The sequence below is a fragment of the Xiphophorus couchianus genome, chromosome 6 (genome assembly GCF_001444195.1).
Source record: "Xiphophorus couchianus chromosome 6, X_couchianus-1.0, whole genome shotgun sequence".
In the NCBI taxonomy this organism is placed as follows: Eukaryota; Metazoa; Chordata; class Actinopteri; order Cyprinodontiformes; family Poeciliidae; genus Xiphophorus; species Xiphophorus couchianus.
In genome coordinates this window covers 26,949,936-26,968,817 of record NC_040233.1, presented here as the reverse complement: position 1 = coordinate 26,968,817, position 18,882 = coordinate 26,949,936, and the positions used below count along the sequence as shown (strand labels likewise).

At 38.7% G+C, this 18,882-nt stretch overlaps 3 protein-coding genes and 1 pseudogene across 3 annotated transcripts; 1 reads left to right on the top strand and 3 right to left on the bottom strand.

Annotated features, from left to right (window-relative positions):
* Window positions 1-956: 956 nt before the first annotated feature.
* Window positions 957-17,596, bottom strand: LOC114146312 (tripartite motif-containing protein 16-like; annotated as a pseudogene).
* On the top strand, window positions 3,567-5,227 carry LOC114146317 (tripartite motif-containing protein 16-like). Its single transcript, XM_028020280.1, has one exon. The coding sequence runs from the start codon at window positions 3,663-3,665 to the stop codon at window positions 4,779-4,781; it is 1,119 nt and encodes a 372-aa protein (XP_027876081.1). The 5' UTR covers window positions 3,567-3,662; the 3' UTR covers window positions 4,782-5,227.
* LOC114146269 (tripartite motif-containing protein 16-like) lies at window positions 6,049-9,242 on the bottom strand. The gene has a single exon (XM_028020205.1). The coding sequence runs from the start codon at window positions 9,200-9,202 to the stop codon at window positions 7,481-7,483; it is 1,722 nt and encodes a 573-aa protein (XP_027876006.1). The 5' UTR covers window positions 9,203-9,242; the 3' UTR covers window positions 6,049-7,480.
* Window positions 10,179-12,632, bottom strand: LOC114146282 (tripartite motif-containing protein 16-like). Its single transcript, XM_028020226.1, has one exon. It carries the CDS (start codon window positions 12,590-12,592, stop codon window positions 10,967-10,969), a length of 1,626 nt encoding a protein of 541 aa, XP_027876027.1. The 5' UTR covers window positions 12,593-12,632; the 3' UTR covers window positions 10,179-10,966.
* Window positions 17,597-18,882: the final 1,286 nt, after the last annotated feature.

The window sequence follows — 18,882 nt, the reverse complement described above, 5'->3', positions numbered from 1 at the left end:
GTAATTTTATTTACAATGAATAAAAACACATTCATTATATAATGAATCGATAATAAACAATACCATGACTGTAATGATACAACCTTCCTGTAGAGGACAGTGTCCCGTCACCGATAGAGATAAACAGTGAAGCAACAGGATAATTTTATTTCTGAAGTTTCTTCGAGACATGAAATCAGCTCAAGACAACAGTGAGAAAATATCTGTTGCCTCATGTGGGTCAAGATTTTTTTTTTTTAAAAAGTGTTCAAACAAGAACAGGATCAGAGAACTGGTTTCACGTTTTCAACATTTGGAACCATTTGTCATTTTAATTCACACTTTGCTGCTAATAGAGAATAGTGTTAGGAAATGAACAAACTAATCAGAATCATAACATCAAATCTGAAGACAAGCAAGTGCTGACAATATCTGACTATTCACTTCTGAGGAGCTTAGACATAAAACGGCGATGATCAAAAAAATAGTGTCCCTGGGTTACATGTTATTTTAACCCTGCAGGACTAATAGAGTTCTGTCAGCTCACAGAACTCAGCAGAAAAGTCAAACTTAGCAAAAACTCCAGCATGTAGCGGCTGAGTGAATCTGGTCTGGACTCTGGAGGAGAGTCATGGATTCAGAGACGCTGTAGAAGGACAGAATACCTGATCTGTGATCCAGGTACACTCCGACTCTGGAGGAAACTGGACCTTGGATGAAGCATCAGGTGGTGTTGTGAACAAATTTAAATCCATTTTGGTAACAAAATAATGACCAAGATTTATCGTTAAATCCAAATCTACATTAATTCTCACTTCCATCTCTACTGATCTCCTTATTTGAGATTGCTATATAAATGTCTTTCCCTCTCCTCTCCACCTCCCAATAACAATGTCCAGTAAAACTCTCTTTACTCAGGACTTGAGAATAATTAGTGAATCTGTCCGGGTGACTAGAATAAGACTGAGGTTGATCCAGCTTTCCTGTTTCCCTCTTATAGTAACAGATAACTGTATGTTGTGTTTGGATCCAGAGTGATTTCACATGAATATTTTAAGAATCCAGCTCTGCTCTTTGGTTCTGGTTCTGGCAGTAGAACATCCACCTCAGTGACCATCAGTGAGATGTTTGTCCATGAGTCTCTCAGGACGTCCTGTAGTTTCTCTCTGAGCTCTGACACAGCTGCTGCCACGTCCTCAAAGTGTCTCAGAGGACGGATGTTGATGCTGGATGAGTGTGTAGACTCACTGAGTGCTGGCAGTGAGGGGTAGTTGAGGAGAAACTGGTTGTGATCCTCTGTGTGTGAGAGCTCCCAGTGATCATCCCAGTGATCTTTAATGCAGTTCATACAGTAGCTGTGTCCACAGGGAATCGTCACCGGATCCTTCAGTAGATCCAGACAGATTGGACAGGAGAAAGTTTCTCAGTCCACCTGTGAACTGCCTGCTGCTCCATTTCTCCTCTCAGTCACAGCGACTGTGTGAGTTTGTTTTTCTGGGAACAGAAACAGGTTTGAGTTCTGATCTGTGAATCATGTGTCAGTGCAGAGAGGCTGCAGCCTGTCAGCTTTTACCTTCAGCAGGTGATGTTCCACCCAACTTCAAGGTTCAGATCTAACAGAGAAGGAACAAGAAATTCTGCTGACAGAGAATAATTGCTGTGTTTAACTGAAACTTTAGTGAAACTTTCTGTTTCACTGAAGTTTAATGCAGCAGTAATGGAATAGGCAGCTGTGCATAATGATGCAGAATTTTGTATCTTGTTGTTTGTTCATGGTTGAAACAAGGAATTGGAACGAAGCTTCCTGTACATAACAATAACTAATAATTGTGGGTTTAAAAACCCTTTGAGTCCTGAAGGGTTAAAATTGGTCTTTATGTCTATTTGTGTAAAATATTTAAACCAAATAATGCTTTCCCATTTTCTGTTTGATCTGTAAAGGAGATTTTCATACACTGATTATTGTGCCATCACTAAATAGCAACGTTACTGTTTCCTATTCACCCTGTTGTAGCCATTTATGCTAAAGCTTTGTAGTTTATAATTTCTACCAATTTCGTTTTGTTCTTTGGGTAGTTAGAATATATTTAAGTTAATTTAGAATCAAAATTTGTAATAAATTTTTATATTTGGAATTGTTTAGATTACGTTGTTAATTGTTAAACCCTCCCACCAATTTGAGTAATTAAGAACACACAGGGTGCTTGGTGGATTGTTTGGTAAATGTCTGGTGTGGACGGGAGGTTTGGTGAAATGATTTTTTGACCACTTATTTACACTTGTTTACACCTTCAAACATTAGATTGAGATTATTTTTTGTTTTGACTAAGTTACAAGATCTTTTTTGGTAATTATTTTATTTCTACTTTTACAATAAATGAATCAATTAAAAAGTGCGTACAAATCCAAAACCACCTGTTAAGACCCACAGCCTTTATTGGAATTTTTGGCTTTTTGGGAACGAAAGGCTGCAACACACCCTGTTACATCAAAACAGCGTAGTCCACAGAACATTATCTAAAGTCATAATTTGGTTTTATTGTCTCTCCAAGACCTTTTAGAACTGTAAAAATAACTTTTAATTTATTTCAGTTTTTTATGTCAGAATTAGTTAATATGGGTTTAATTAGATTATTTGACTCAATGTTTCTCTGTAGAAACTTTACTTCTGTTTTGCATTTGTAAAGTTTGTTTCCATGTAACTCGAGCAACAAAGAGAGGTTTGCAGTGTTCATATAGAGCCATAGTTGGTCTTTTGCCAACATATTTATTTTCATTTCTGATACACAAACAATGCAGTTGCATTTTTCTCTCCAAGTCATTCACTCCTGTCGGTTTCTTCACAATGTTCATAGATCGATGGAGGGCGATTGTTTTTGTTCCTTCCTGTCTCTTTAAAACCAGTTCAACCAGAACCTGAAGAAGCTTTTCCAGTAAACTCATCTTAAAGATGAACACAAACATCACTGGATATTGTTTCTGAACAAAACTAACTTACAAGTAACCATTCAGCGAGATATAGGAGTTTGTTTTAAGTAAATGATTCCTTAATATGGACAAAAAATGATTTTGGAAAATTATTTCACTTATAAGAAGTGAAAAATGTCTTGTTACAAGTGAAATAATCTGCCTATGGAACTAATACATTTTCATCAAGATTAAGTAATTATTGACCTAAAACAAGCCCCTATGTCGGGCTGAAAATTTACCAGTAAGTTAGTTTTCTCTTGTTTCAAGTGTACTAAGATATTAGTTCTAGAAATTTGACCACTTGGTAAGATTTTTCAGTCATCAGGTGACCAGGAAGCTCCTGTAAAATCCTTTCTCTTGTTTTAATGTCAGGCATTTCAAAGATTCAAGGCAACATAAAATACATACACAATGTTAAAAACAGACAATACACACTAGCACCAATGAAAGACAGGAAACTTTCTATGCTAACACTCATGTTTTTCTCTTAAAGCATTTCTCTGACTGGAATAGCAGTCATATTTCCTCCATATCTTCCTTGTATCACATTAGGTCCAGTCTGTTCACATATTTCTTTACCCATCCCTCCGTCAGCATACAGATGGGTGTAACCAACAAAATCTGACAGATAATATTGTCAGAGTTTCTGCTCAGAGTTCAGTTTGTGTTTTAAGGACGTGAAGCTGGCACAGTGACTGTCACTGAGAGAAGACATGGCAGAACAGGCAGTTCAGATGGACCGAAACACCTTCAACTGTTCGATCTGTTTGGATCTGCTGACCGAGCCGGTGACTATTCCCTGTGGACACAGCTACTGTATGAACTGCATTGTGGGTCACTGGAATGAAGGAGTCTACAGCTGCCCGCAATGCAGGAAAACGTTTTCACCGAGGCCTGTCCTGAAGAAAAACATCATATTAGTAGCTGCAGTGGAGCAACTGAGGAGCAATCGACATGAAGCTGCTGCTGCTGATGCTACTGCTCCTGCTGATCCCCACTATGCTGGACCTGAAGATGTGCCCTGTGATTTCTGCTCTGAAAGACAACGGAAAGCCATCAAGTTCTGTTTAATCTGTCAGAACGGGTACTGTGAGGAACATCTGGAACCTCATTATGAAGATTTCTTGCTAGAGAATCACATTCTGGTGGAGCCGGTCAAGAACCTCCAACAGAACTGTTCTTCAGCAGAGGTACTACAGAGCCTGTTATGGCCTGAGGTCGAACTCTACACTGAATGTGTTTTAATGCCAGAACCAGAACCAAAGACCCGAGCGGACTTCTTAAAATATGTACGAGAAATCACACTGGACCCAAACACAGCACACCCTCAGCTATTACTGTCAGAGGGGAACAGGAAGGTCACGTTTGCACGTCAACAACAATGGTGCTTCAGTCACCCAGACAGATTCAGTGAATGGTTTCAGGTTCTGAGCAGAGAGAGTCTGACTGGACGTTGTTACTGGGAAGTGGAGTGGAGAGGGATGGGGGTTTCTGTAGCAGTCGCATACAAGAATATCAGCAGAACAGGAAGTGTGAATGAATGTGGATTTGGACATAATGATAAATCCTGGGCTTTACTTTTTGACACAAGTAGTAATTCATTTTGGCATAACAACAACAAAACCCCCATCTCAGACCCTCATTGCTCCAGAGTTGGAGTGTACCTGGATCACAGCGCAGGTGATCTGTTCTTCTACAGCGTCTCTGAAACCATGACTCTCCTCCACACAGTCCAGACCAGATTCACCCAGCCGCTGCTGGCTGGAGTTAGGATGTATAATACGGCACTTTCTGCTGAGTTCTGTGATCCCATAGATACGTTATTCACTTAAATCGCTTCACTTTTATTTTGGTTATTATTGTTGTTCATTAACAAATGGACAGAAATGATTTTAGTCTGAAATTTATGTGCAGACAGTTTTTTCCATAGCCAGGTTGAAAATAGTTAAACCAGCTGATCATTTTTGATTTTGTTGAGCCCTAACACACATGAAACAACAGATATGGTCTCATTATGGACTGGAGCTGATTTTATGTGTTATGTTGTTGGTTTTTCTTTGTGGTAAATAGGATAAAACTCACGTTATTTCATTGTCTAGAACTGTCTGTGATGTCACACTGCCACCTGCAGGATAGTTTGTTATTACAAAACACCTAATCCAATAATTGTGATTATGGATTAAGGAGAACTTCTCACAGATTTCTGTTAGACCTTCATCAATATTAGTTATGAATACATTTTGGATCACCATAAATAAACTTCCTATTTGTCTAATTCTTTGTGAGATTGTGTGTCTATTTATTCTGTAATTTAGCAGCAAACAGAGTTTTTGAATGAAAAATTTTAATTTTGTAATCTTTCATTGTATAAGTCAATATTATGCATACTTGCACTAATTAAAACTTGCCTTCTCTTGTAATATTACTTGTTACATATATATTTAAACAAACGTTTCACTAAATACACAGCTATAACATTTCTTTTCTGAACTTTGAACAGTTTTGTAACTAAAATTAATGTTTGATCCAACCAAGAAGCTTTTAGGGTCTGAAATGATCTGAATAAAATTGAGCAACTGATATGAGATTCCTTGACCTTTTTCTGGATCCAATAAATTTAAACTGATACAGATGCTAAAATGTAACTAAATATGTTTAATGAAGAAAATAAAATCTGGATTCAAACTTTACAATAAAGTTTCTCCTCTTAAAAACCAAACAGAGACATGAAATCAGCTCAAGTCCACAATGATGTATCTGTCCTTTCATGCATGTCAGGACTCAAGGAAATGAGTTCAAACATGAAAGGATCAAAGAACTGCTTTCATTTATCATTTTATTGAAGTCAATAAAATCTCCTGCAGAAACTGTCAGCAGGTTAAATTCCCATGAAGCTGAGATTTATTTTCCAGGTTCACTGATTGTTTTTAGAAAAACCTCACAGAGTCGAGGGATGTTCAATGTTTGTAGAGCTAGAAAACAACATGGTGGAGAGGTTTTTAAAATGGCCGCCATGAAGCAGCAAAATCTGTCAGAATAAACTGAAAGGAAGAAATTATTGAAGGAGTTGCTGATATTAGAATAGATTAAAATCATAAATCAAAGAATTACAGATTATATTTTTCTAGACAACTTCTATGTTCACACTTTATTTTGATTCACATTTATGCAAATTACAACATTATCATGGAGATATTCAGAGAACTGGTATATAAAGAACAGAAGAAAACAGTTATTGTCATGAGTTGGTTGTGAGGCGGTGAAGTTAGACAAGAAAAGTACAGATAAGTCCAGGCAGCACAGGCAAGCAAAAGGCTAAGAGCTCAATCACTGGTAGTAACTGGTTACGAACGAAAGATAAAGACACAAAAATATGACTTCCAGACATCTGACAATAGACAAGGACCCGACGAGGAAACAGGGCCCAGCTGGGATCAATCCAGGGATAGACAGGATGACACAGGAACTAAATAGACTAGAAAACAAACACAGAAACCTAAATCCTTACAGTTATGAGATTGTATGTTACAAAATGATTAATTTGACTGAAACGGGTCCATTGGTTTTAAACTAAACAGAAAATCAACCTGATTTAAGTAACAAGAATACAAGTTCATGTAAATGCCATCATCGCCTCAGTTTCCTGAATTCACAGAATAACATCCATGTTAAGAAATTAAACATTTTTATTAACATTGATGAATTAATTTACAACAATTACTCAAAATATAATGTTAAAACTCATGTTGAACCCAGTCAGCGTTAAGTCAGATATTGACAAACATCTCAGCACAACAGGAAGGCTCATAAGTATTCATACCTCTTAGAGATTGAGGTTTAATTACAATCAGACCAACATGTTTCGTCTGACTGGATTCATTTTGTTCAAAATCGATGATCCTTGTATTCATGATAGATTAATAGATGTCCTTGTTTGAAAATCATTTTAAATGTAAATCTGACAAAATCTAAATTTTGTTTTGAACTGAACAAAAAAATCAGATCATTATTTTCTTACGTTGTTAAAGAACCACACTGAACCTAAAGTAGAAAGAAATGTAATCGAGTAACTGGGCTTTGATTGAATTTACTCATGTAGCAAAGCATAAAATTACTCGGAGATCCTGGAAACCATATAAAGGAAACTTTGTTAATTCATTGTTCCAGCTGACAATAAAACAACTTCAAACAAATATCTGTAGGAACACAGACTGCTTTTATGGAGAGAAGAAGAACTGATGTTACAATATTGAAATAAAATAAAAAAATATATACAACAGATACATATTTAGCTCAGCCTCTGTCATTTTGTTTTAATTAAAAACTAAACTGAGTGACTGATCAGTGGAGGTTGTAATCCTTGGTAATATCATCAACAATTTAATGAACGTCTCTGTTAACTGAATCACATTTATTAAAAAATATGAATCCCTCTGATACGAATGTAGAGAACTTTGCCCTTTGCTTCTCTGAGCTGCTGCACAGTAGAATATCATTTCCCTGCAGATATCAGGCTTTTCTTTCTCTCACATTAAAACACAGGAAACTTTCTGACCTGTCTGAGTTCACAGAATTCAGCAGAGTCTCCAGTTTCATACAGTCGTATCCCAGCCAGCAGCGGCTGAGTGAATCTGGTGTGGACTGTGTGGATCAGAGTCATGGTTTTAGAGACGCTGTAGAAGGACAGAATACCTGCTCTGTGATCCAGGAACACGCCTATTGTAGCTGAATAAGGAGCCGAGATCAGAGTCAGAGTTTTGTTGTGTCTGAATACATACATGAGTCGGCAGCACTCCAGAGCCCAGGAGTTTTCATTTTTCCCAAATGTGCATACATTTGTTCGGCCTGTTTCACTGATATCCTTGTATGCAACAGCCACTGTGAATCTACCAGAGCTCTTCACCTCCCAGTAAGAACATCGACTCAGAGAGCCTTTACTCAACACTTGGAAGCTTCTATCAAACCGTTCAGAGTCGTCTTCAAATTGTTCTGTGTCCTTCTTTACTGCTCTTTTTCTTGTGACAGACAAATATCTGTTTGCTGTCTTTGAGTCCAGTGTTAGCTCCTGTGAATACTTCAAGAGTTCATTTCTGTCCACCAGCCCCTCTGTGGGAGTTGATGATGAAGCCTCTGAATTAATCTCCTTCAGGGAAATCTCCATCCATTTGTTATTCACAATTTGCTCAACTGTACTTTCAGCCTCTGAGACGGCTGCTTTTACATCATTGAGGAGCCATATTTTGTGAAAAGAAGAAATTCTTCTGTTCTTAAAAAAATTCAAAAATTTAGTTCGGAGAGAATTGAAGGTGTGTCTTGGTTCTGGGATGTAATTATTCAGAAACTGGATGTTGTCCTCTGTGTCTAGGAGCTGCTCCAGTTCAGCGTCTTTCCTCTTCAGCTCAGTGATCTTCTGCTCCAGATTCTTCTGTTCATCTTCAGCTTCACGAACTTCAGTTTCCTGCTTTGACCTGATGTAATTCTTAACATCAGAGCTTTTTCTCTGGATCAGATGTATCAGATCAATAAAGATCTTCTCACACACTTCAACTGATTTATCAGCAGAGCGATTCATGTACACAACTTTCTCTTTTTGCTCTTTCACATCTTTCTCTCTGTCCTGGATTTCCTGCTGGATGTTTCCTCGTCTCTCCTCCAGCTCTCTCTGCCTCTCAGTCCTTTCTGCTGCAGCTGACACTGTGTCATGGCCTTTATGTTCATCCACAGAGCAGAGATAACAGACACACTTCTGATCAGTGCGGCAGAACATCTTCATCACCTCACCATGCTTAGAGCAGATGTTCTCCTGGAGGTTCTTGGACGGCTCCACCAGCTTGTGTTTCTTTAAAGGAGCCACATCATAATGAGGCTGAAGGTGTTTCTCACAGTAAGAGGCCAGACAGAATAAACAGGACTTGATGGCTTTCAGTTTTCTTCCAGTGCAGAAATCACAGGCCACATCTTCATGTACTGTGTAGCGGTGATCAGCAGGAGCAGCTTGGAGTCCAGTCTTCTTCAGCTGCTCCACTAAAGCTGCTAGCATGGTGTTTTTCTCCAGGACAGGCCTTGGTATAAAGGTTTTCCTGCACTGCGGACAGCTGTGGATTCTTTTCTGATCCTCTTGATCCCAGTGACAATTAATGCATTTGAAACAGTAGCTGTGTCCACAGGGAATCGTCACCGGATCTGTCAGTAGATCCAAACAGATCGAACAGGAGAAAGTTTCTCGGTCCAGCTGAACAGCTTGCTGCGCCATTTCTACTCCCACTCACAGTGACTGTGTGAGTTTCACTTTCTGAAAACAAAAACTGGTTTGAGCTCTTATCTTCCAATCAGGTTTCAGTGCAGAGGGGCTGCAGCCAATCAGCTTTCACCTTCAGTACATGTTGGCTCCACCCTGCCTCAAAGGAAGACTGGGAATAAAAAGGAGTTTCTAAGTTTTAAAGCAGTAAGAAAGTGGAGTAAATTCAGATATTTATTCCAGAAAGAGGACCGGTTTGAGTATAAAACTCTCAGTGGGTAATGTAATTACATTCAGTTCAGTAGAGCTTATTTATGTTTTATTTAACACAAAGTGAGGTAAGAAATAAAATCTAAAAATTCAAAGTAATATTGTACAAATAAACTGAAGGGAAATTGAACATGAGATTAGTTGGAATAGTTTACCCTATCTCCGTGTAATTTACACCATGAGGGCAAACAGGAAGGTAAGCCAAAAACAAAATATGTTAGAAACAGATTTAGCCTGATTCTGTTTTATGTTTCAACTACCTTCCCTTAGATGTTTAAATATGATGATAAACAATTCATATTCCTAATCTGGTCTCTATAAAGCTCCAGGATGTGTTGGAGTTAAAGTATCATGATGGAACTTCAGATTTTCATTTTCTTCATGAATAATTTCATCCAAAACATTTTCAGTCCTAAAAGGCTGAAATGTTCTGGTTCCGTCTGATGATGACTGAGGATCATTATGAATCATAAAAGTCCTGAAGGAAAAGTTTGTTTCCAAAAGACTGAAATTTCCCTCTGTAACTCACTGTGTTTGTTTCTCTGTGACAATGATGCTTTAAAGCTGATGAATGCTTTTATTATTTAATAGTTACATTTATTTGAATGGAAGCAGTTCAGGCTGGAACATGAGGAGTTGAAGCTGAACAGGTTTGAATGAGGAGATCCTGGGAGTCTGGATCCAGTTTTTATATTTACAGGATAGAAATCACACAAATACAGAAAGAATCAAATTAGAATTTTATTTAGTGATTAAAAACACTGATTCATTCTATGTAAGTAATAATAATGAAGCAATAATGAACAATTTCTGGATTCTGTCATGTAACAAAACGATTGTCCTGTAGATGGCAGCATTCCATCACCAACAGCTAAACAGTGAAGCAACATGACAGTTTTATCTTAATCTGTTCACAATCTTTTGTGTTAAAAGCAATAAAGAGTAAATATTCTTGTGCTTATCATCTGTTTCAAACAATAATGTTGAAAAATGAACAAGTTTATCAAAACCAGAACATCAGATTTGAAGAAAACAAACGCTGGAAGCTCTGACTATTAATTTCTGAGCAGTTTAGACAAAAAAAACAAAAACAATGATCATCAAAACAATCTGCTTCAGGAGTAAAACTTAGAACCAAACTCACTAGCACTAGGATTACCAGGATTTTGAGAAATTCCTATCTCTACCAAGATGGGCCAAATTGGGTATCTTCCTAGAACTACCAAGAGAGGGCCAAACTGGGTTATTAGTATCCAAATGTGGCCAAACTGACGACCCTGAATGGTCTAATTAGCATCCCTGTAGATGTGACCATAGCCTGAGGGACCAGCAGGGGGGAGGAGAGCCAAACTCACTACATCAACTTTCACGCTGATTGTCCTTGGAGTGCGTCAGTAATGGCCTTATTTACATAACAAAGGCGCCTCTTCACACTCTCTCGTGGAGGGCCAAACTGGCCCCTCTCTGGTACCTAGAGGAAGATTCCCATTTTGGGAATCTTTGGTAGTTCTAGTGCAAGACCTCCAGTGGATTCTGCCCATTTGGTTTACAGAACTCAGCAGAACCTCCAATATTACAAACCCAAATCCCAGCGTGTAGCGGTTCAGTGAATCTGGTCTGGACTCTGTGGATCAGAGTCATGGATTCAGAGACGCTGTAAAAGGACAGAATACCTGCTTCATGATCCAGGTACACTCCGACTCTGGAGGAAACTGGACCTGAGATGGGAGTTGACTCATTGTTGTGAAAAAAATGATAAATGTTTTGGTAACAATTTAATGCCCAGGATTTGTCATTACCACCAAATCCACTTTCAATCCCGCCTCCTGTTCTGCTGATATTCTTGTATGCGACTGCAACATAAACTCTACTGCTCCTCTCCACCTCCCAGTAACAACGTCCAGTCAGACTCTCTTTACTCAGAACCTGATAATAATGAGTAAATCTGTCTGGGTGACTAGAATAAGACGGATGTTGTTCCATCACTACCACCTTCCTGTTCCCCTCTGATAGTAATAGATAACGGTGAGCTGTGTTTGGATCCAGTGTGATGTCACACAAATATTTTAAGAATCCAGCCCTTCCTGTTGGTTGTTGTTCTGGTTTTGGTTCTGGCAGTAAAATATTCTCCTTAGTGACTGTCATTGGGATGTTTTTCCATGTGTCTTTCAGAAGGTTCTGTAGTTTTTCTCTGAACATTGACACAGCATCTGTCATGTCCTCAAAGTATGGAGGAAGGAAAGAGAAGCTGGAATATTTGGTAGACTCACTGAGTGCTGGCAGTGAGGGGTAGTTGAGGAGAAACTGGTTGTGATCCTCTGTGTGTGAGAGCTGCTCCAGCTCAGCGTCTTTCCTCTTCAGCTCAGTGATCTCCTGCTCCAGCTTCTCCTGAACATCTTTGACTCGACTCACTTCAGTTTCCTGCTGGGATCTGATCTGCTGCTTCACATCAGATCTTCTTTTCTGGAGGAGACGGATCAGCTCAGTGAAGATCTTCTCACTGTCCTCCACTGTTTTATCAGCAGAGTGATTGATGGCCTCCACCTCCTGTTGAAGCAGCTTCACATCTTTCTCTCTGTCCTGGATTCTCTGCTGGATGTTTCCTCGTCTCTCCTCCAGCTCTCTCTGCCTCTCAGTCCTTTCTGCTGCAGCTGATACTGTGCTGTAACGAGCGCAGATGTTCTTCTGGAGGTTCTTGGACGGCTCCACCAGCTTGTGTTTCTTTAAAGGAGCCACATCATAATGAGGCTGAAGGTGTTTCTCACAGTAAGAGGCCAGACAGACTAAACAGGACTTGATGGCTTTCAGTTTTCTTCCAGTGCAGAAATCACAGGCCACATCTTCATGTACTGTGTAACGGTGCTCAGCAGGAGCAGCTTGGAGTCCAGTCTTCTTCAGCTGCTCCACTAAAGCTGATAGGATGGTGTTTTTCTCCAGATCAGGTCTCTGTGTGATGCTTTTCCCGCACTGAGGACAGTGATAGCTTTTCTTCTGCTCACCGTCATCCCAGAAGCTGTTAATACAGTTCATACAGTAGCTGTGTCCGCAGGGAATCGTCACCGGATCCGTCAGTAGATCCAAACAGATCGAACAGGAGAAAGTTTCTCGGTCCAGCTGAACTGCTTGCTGCGCCATTTTCCCTCTAGTTATAGTGACTGTGAGTTTCACTTTCTGAGAACAGAAACTACTTTGAGCTGTGATCTACCAATCAGGTTTCAGTGCAGAGAGGCAGCAGCCAATCAGCTTTCACCTTCAGCAAACATTGGCTCCACCCAGATTGAAGTTTCAGATCAGGAAGCGAGAAAACAAAGAAACCTGGGAATAAAGAGAAGCTGGTGGGTTTAAATGCAAAAAGAAAAATGAGGATTTTCAGGGACTGATTACAGGAAGAGGTTAAAAGAGATTAAAACTCTGAGTGGGTAAAATAATAAACAATTTTATTCAGTTCAGTTCAGTTCAGAAAAGTGTTTCTATAATTTATTTATCAGGTCAGGTAAGAAATCTTAAATAAAAATTGAGAGTAATGGTGTGAAAGAACAAACAGAAATGATTTTAGTGCTTTGCAATTTGAATAAAAAAAGTCTGAGTTTGATATTCGAGAGATTTGTAGATATTAACTTGCAATCAATAAATCAATGAATCAGGCAGAAGGTCCTTTCCACATCAGCCAGTATTTCAAGGAATGTGAAAATATACACAGTAAAGATAATCCTGCTGCTGCAGCCAGGTTCCTGGGAGACAAAATAAATCTGATTATCACAAACAAAGTCAATAATTAAAGTGTTTGAACAAAAAAACACAACACATTGATTTTTTTCATTGTTCGTTTATGCGAAAAATCCAGATTATAAAAGAACCTCATCTGAAAAACAGTGGAGATTTTTTAAATCAGGCTTGGGTCATAAAATGATTCCCCAAGATTTGAACATTTCACTGTTCAATCTATTCTTCAGAAATGGAAAGAATCTGGCAACACTGTAAACCCACCAAGACAAGGCCTAGTCAAAGTCCACCTAAACTTCCAGGCTGAACAAGGAGAGCTCTGATCAGCGATGCAGCCAAGAAGACCATGGAGACTCTGCACCAAATGATCCACAGCTCAGGTGGGAATCTGTCCACAGACCGACTATTAGCCATCACTGCATTAATGTTGTATTTATAAGACTGGCAAGAAAAAAGCCGTTGTTAAAATAAAACCATAAGAAATCCTGTTTGCAGTTTGTCATGCTGGTCACAGCAAACACGTTGAAGAAAAAGATTTAGTCAGACCAGAACAAAATTCAACTTTTTGGCCAAAATACAAAAGTGAAGTCAAGTCAAAGTTTATTTATATAGAACATTTACAGCAACCTTAGCTGATCAAAAATGTTTCACAATCATTTCATCACAAGTAGATAAATGATAAAACAAGAAGTAAAATTAAGCTAGGTAAAAATGACAAGACAATTATGAAATTGGCAGAAAATACCTAAAAATAATCATATGGATAAAAACCAAGACATACTTAATTTCCCAAGTATGGATGTAAATTGGACGTGAAGATGGATGGAGCCAAATTCAGGCCAATCTTGGAAGAAAACCTGTTCAGTCTAAAGACTTGAGAGTGGGATGGAGCTCCAGCTTTAAGGATGATAATGACCTTAAACATCAAGACAGAGCTACAATGGAATGCTATAAAACAAAACATATTCATCTGTTAGAATGGCCTAGTCAAAGTCCAGACCTAAACCCAACCTAGAACCAGAAACAGCAGGAAAAAAATAAATGGTTGAGCTCAGTCAGATTAGAAGAATGGGCAAAAAATTCAGTCAGTAGACAAAACCCTAAAAGACTGGCAGTCATTCGTAAAATGTTTCTAAGTCTGAATAATTTTTGTTCTGCTTCACAATTGTATACCACTTTGTGTTTGTCTGTCACTTTAAATTCTAATGAAATATTTTTATGGTTGTGGTTGTAATGTGAGAAAATATGGAAAAGTTCAGAATATGAAAACGTTTGCATGCCACTGTACATGAGATCAGGTAAACATGTGACTGCGGGTAAAACAACTTCAACTCTTCTGGAAAGTTTTTTTTTAAATGTGTTTTTATTAAACGTTTTGATCATTCTTTCAGAAGTGCATCTGTGAGGTCAGACACTGATGTTGGACAAGAAGGCATGGCGTACAGTTTCTGCTGCATTTCATCCCAAAGCTGTTCTACCAACTTGCAGTCAGGATTCTGTGTAACCTGATCAGGTTTGTTAGAGAAGATTAGAGAACAAACAGCATCAGGGAGAAAATGGAGGAGAAGTTTAAAGCAGGGTTTGGTTAAAATGTTTGACTTGCATTTAGTGAAGCTCCATGTTTATCTTGTTTCTCTTTCTCAGCAGAGACAGTCTGCTGGAACTTCAGCATCCAGCTTCACATTTCTCAGCTTCTCTTTTCAACTCTTTCTACACTCTTCGCAGCATTTATGTCAAACACAAAATTTTACCAAGAAAAAATTGGTCTAGTTTATGGAGAAAGTATCTTGGTAAACTTAAAATAAGACAAAACTAAGTTGCAAATACATTTTCAGCAACAGGAGCTTGTTTTAATTAAACAATTTCTCTAAGTAGAATAGGAAGCTTTAGTTCCATTGGCAGATTATTTCACTTACAACAGGGGAAAATTTCTTATTTTAAGTGAAATAATCTGCCAATGGACTACAAAACGTTAAATGTCAAAACTAGTTAAAATAAAATAAATTGAGTTATTTATTTGATGTTTGATGTTGATTTGACGTTGAATTTATGTTTTTTAACTGAGAAAGTATTACAGCAAAAACTAATACAAAAATTTGAAGTTTATACTAAATATTTACACAGAAAACAATCTCAAATTTACAATGAACATACAAATAAAAACATTATCACACCTATAAGAATTTTATTCAAAAGGGTTAAAACAACTGTATACAGTATATTGATTCAGCAAAGCTAATAATTATGAAAATGACAATGACTTCAGCAACAACTGACTGTTTAACACAGCTGTCCTGTAGGGGGCAGCGTCCCATCACCAACAGAGATAAACAGTGAAGCAACATGACAGTTTATTCTGGAATTTCTGCTCCTAAAAATCAACTAAACATGAAATCAGCTAAAGTCCACAATAAGACCGTAACTGTTCTCTTATGTGTGACTCAACAAAATGTGTTCAAGCAGAATTAAAGAATTAATTTCACTTTTTCAACCTGAGGAATCTTTTGTCATTTTATTTACAGTTTTTCCTGCTATGATAATTTAAAAGAAATTTTCTTTTAATAATATGCATTTAAAAAAACTAATCAATTGCTTTAATAAAACAAAAACTTTGAGACCTTAATGTGTGTGATTATAGTGTACAAAGTTTATTCTATTTAAGTTGACAGAATTCAGCAGAGTCATCAAAGTTGTGCAGCAAAACCCCAGCATGCAGCGGCTGAGTGAATGTGGTCTGGACTCTGTGGATCAGAGTCATGGTTTCAGAGACGCTGTAGAAACACAGAATACCTGCTCTGTGATCCAGGTACACTCCTATTGTGGAAGAATCAGGAGCAAAGATGGAAGTTTTACTATTGTTGTGCAAAAATTCATAATTCTCTCTCTTCAATGAGATTAAAAAAATGTCATTTTGGGAACAATCTAATGCCCAAGATCTGTCATTGTACCCAAATCTACACTGATTCCCTCTCCCTATTCTTCTGATGTTCTTGTAAGCGACTGCTACAGTAGTTTTTCTGTCTGTCCACTCCACTTCCCAGTAACAACGACCAGTCAGACTCTCTTTACTCAGAACTTGTTCACATTCAGTAAATCTGTCTGGGTGACTAGGAGACTCAGACTTATATGTTTTTGTCACCTTCCTGTTCCCCTCTGACAGTTCCAGATATCTGTGAGCTGTGTTTGGATCCAGAGTGATTTCACATGAATATCTCAAGAATTCAGCTCTGGTTGTTGGTTCTGGTCTTGGTCCTGACAGTAGAACACCCACCTTAGTGACCATCAGTGAGATGTTTGTCCATGAGTCTCTCAGGACGTCCTGTAGTTTCTCTCTGAGCTCTGACACAGCTGCTGTCACGTCCTCAAAGTGTCTCAGAGGACGGATGTTGATGCTGGATGAGTGTGTAGACTCACTGAGTGCTGGCAGTGAGGGGTAGTTGAGGAGAAACTGGTTGTGATCCTCTGTGTGTGAGAGCTGCTCCAGCTCAGCGTCTTTCCTCTTCAGCTCAGTGATCTCCTGCTCCAGCTTCTCCTGAAGATCTTTGATTCGACTCACTTCAGTTTCCTGCTGGGATCTGATCTGCTGCTTCACCTCAGAGCTTCTTTTCTGGAGGAGACGGATCAGCTCAGTGAAGATCTTCTCACTGTCCTCCACTGTTTTATCAGCAGAGTGATTGATGGCCTCCACCTCCTGTTGAAGCAGCTTCACATCTTTCTCTCTGTCCTGGATTCTCTGCTGGATGTTTCCTCGTCTCTCCTCCAGCTCTCTCTGCCTGTCAGCTCTTCCTGCTGCAGCTGACACTGTGTCATGGCCTTCATGTTCATTCTTTAAGCAGAGACTACAGATGAACTTCTGATCGGTGCGGCAGAAAACATCGATGACCTCATCATGACGAGAGCAGATGTTCTCCTGGGGAATCTTGGCTGCCTTCACCATCTTGTGTCTCTTTAAAGGAGGATCATCAAAGTGAGGATGAACATGTCAACTACAGTAAAAGGCCTGGCAGATGAAACAGAAGCTGATGGCTCTCAGTTTTCTTCCAGAGCAGAAATAACAGGTCATATCTCCAGGTCCAGCATAGCAGGAATCATCTGGAGCAGTTTGGAGACTGATCTTCTTCAGCTGCTCCACTAAAGCTGGTAGTGCAGTAGTTTTCTCCGAGGCACCACTTGGGTTAAAGGTTTCCCAGCATTGAGGACAGCTGCTGGTTCCTCTCTCCTCTTCTTCATCCCAGTGGGCTTTAATGCAGTTTATGCAGAAGTTGTGTCCACAGGGAATCGTCACCGGATACTTCAGTAGATCAAAACAGATCTCGCAGTAAACATCTTCTTCATCAATCCGAGCTCTTTGAGTTCTTTTCTGTGCCATTTCAAATCTCAAAGCAAGAAGCTGTGATGCCTTGGAGGCAAAAATCTGTCTTGAGTTCACAAGCTCTGCAGGGAGAACAGCGTTTGTCAGTTCTTAAATACAAGATGGTTCCACCCCTCATACCTTGGAAAGGTAGAAGGACCAGTAAGGGAGGGAAAATCAAAGAACATGGAAATACATTCAAACTGCATCACCTAGAAATGAGTGAATGTAGTTTCACTTCCTGAGAAGAGAAACTACTTTGAGTTTTGTTGATCAAAACAACAAAACTCCCTGCTGGCTCCAACCATCACCGGTCTAGGGTCTGAAAGGCCATCTCATAAAACTTCATCCCATGTTAGTAACACTCATTTCTCATATCTGACTTTGATTACTGAGAGATGAGCTGAGAACAGGGCATAAACAGGCGTAGACACAGTTTAAAGGTTATGTCACCTCACAATAAAAGGCGATGTCAAGATAACTTTCTTAAAAGCAATTGAAAGCAATTTCAGGACAAACCAAATACAAAACAACCAAGAAAAGCATTGAGATTATCTTGAGACAAGTCTCGAAAATCACAGAAACATATAATTATTTGATCATTTATGTTCTGAAACTTTTTTCTTGAAAAAGTCTTATTTCACAATAAGACTTCTGGAAATAGGCCCCAGGCCCTGCAGGGATAAGCAGGTATAGACAATGGATGGAGTTACACTGGTTTCACACAAGTTTTCAATTTGCAAATCAATAATGACTCAGTTAAAACATTTTCCTACAGGCTAGTTGCAGACATCTTCAATCTGCTGAGCTGAAGGGTAACGGATACAGAAATATGTTTATAGAACGGAGATGCTATGTGGGAAGTCAGAAAAAAAGAATAAGTGTTGTGCAGGTAAACTAGGTGAATATAAACATATTTAAACTGAAAGTATGTTTCTCTGCAGACTTGTGAATTTTGTCTAATTTTTTAAATGCTTCATTCTAAAGAAAATGTGGTCTTTCAGTTCACTTCATGAAGGCAATATTTATGCAAGGTTTGTTTCTAGGAACAGTTCAGTTAATCAGAAACGAAACTTGTTTATGTCCAGGTGTGCAAATCACGCCCACTTCTCCTGTTTGAAAAAGAGATAAACACAGGATATGAATCCTGAAGGGATGAGATAAGAGAGCTCATCTGCCTCATGGGAACAGAAAGAGGATGTCAAAGCAACATTTTGAAAACCAAAAATGACACATGAGCTGATTTGAATAGAAATCTAATAATAATAATAACAAAAAAAAGTAATAAAATCCAACCACACAACAAGCTTTTGGTGTTTCAAAAATTGAAAATGCCCCTCGGAGACATTTA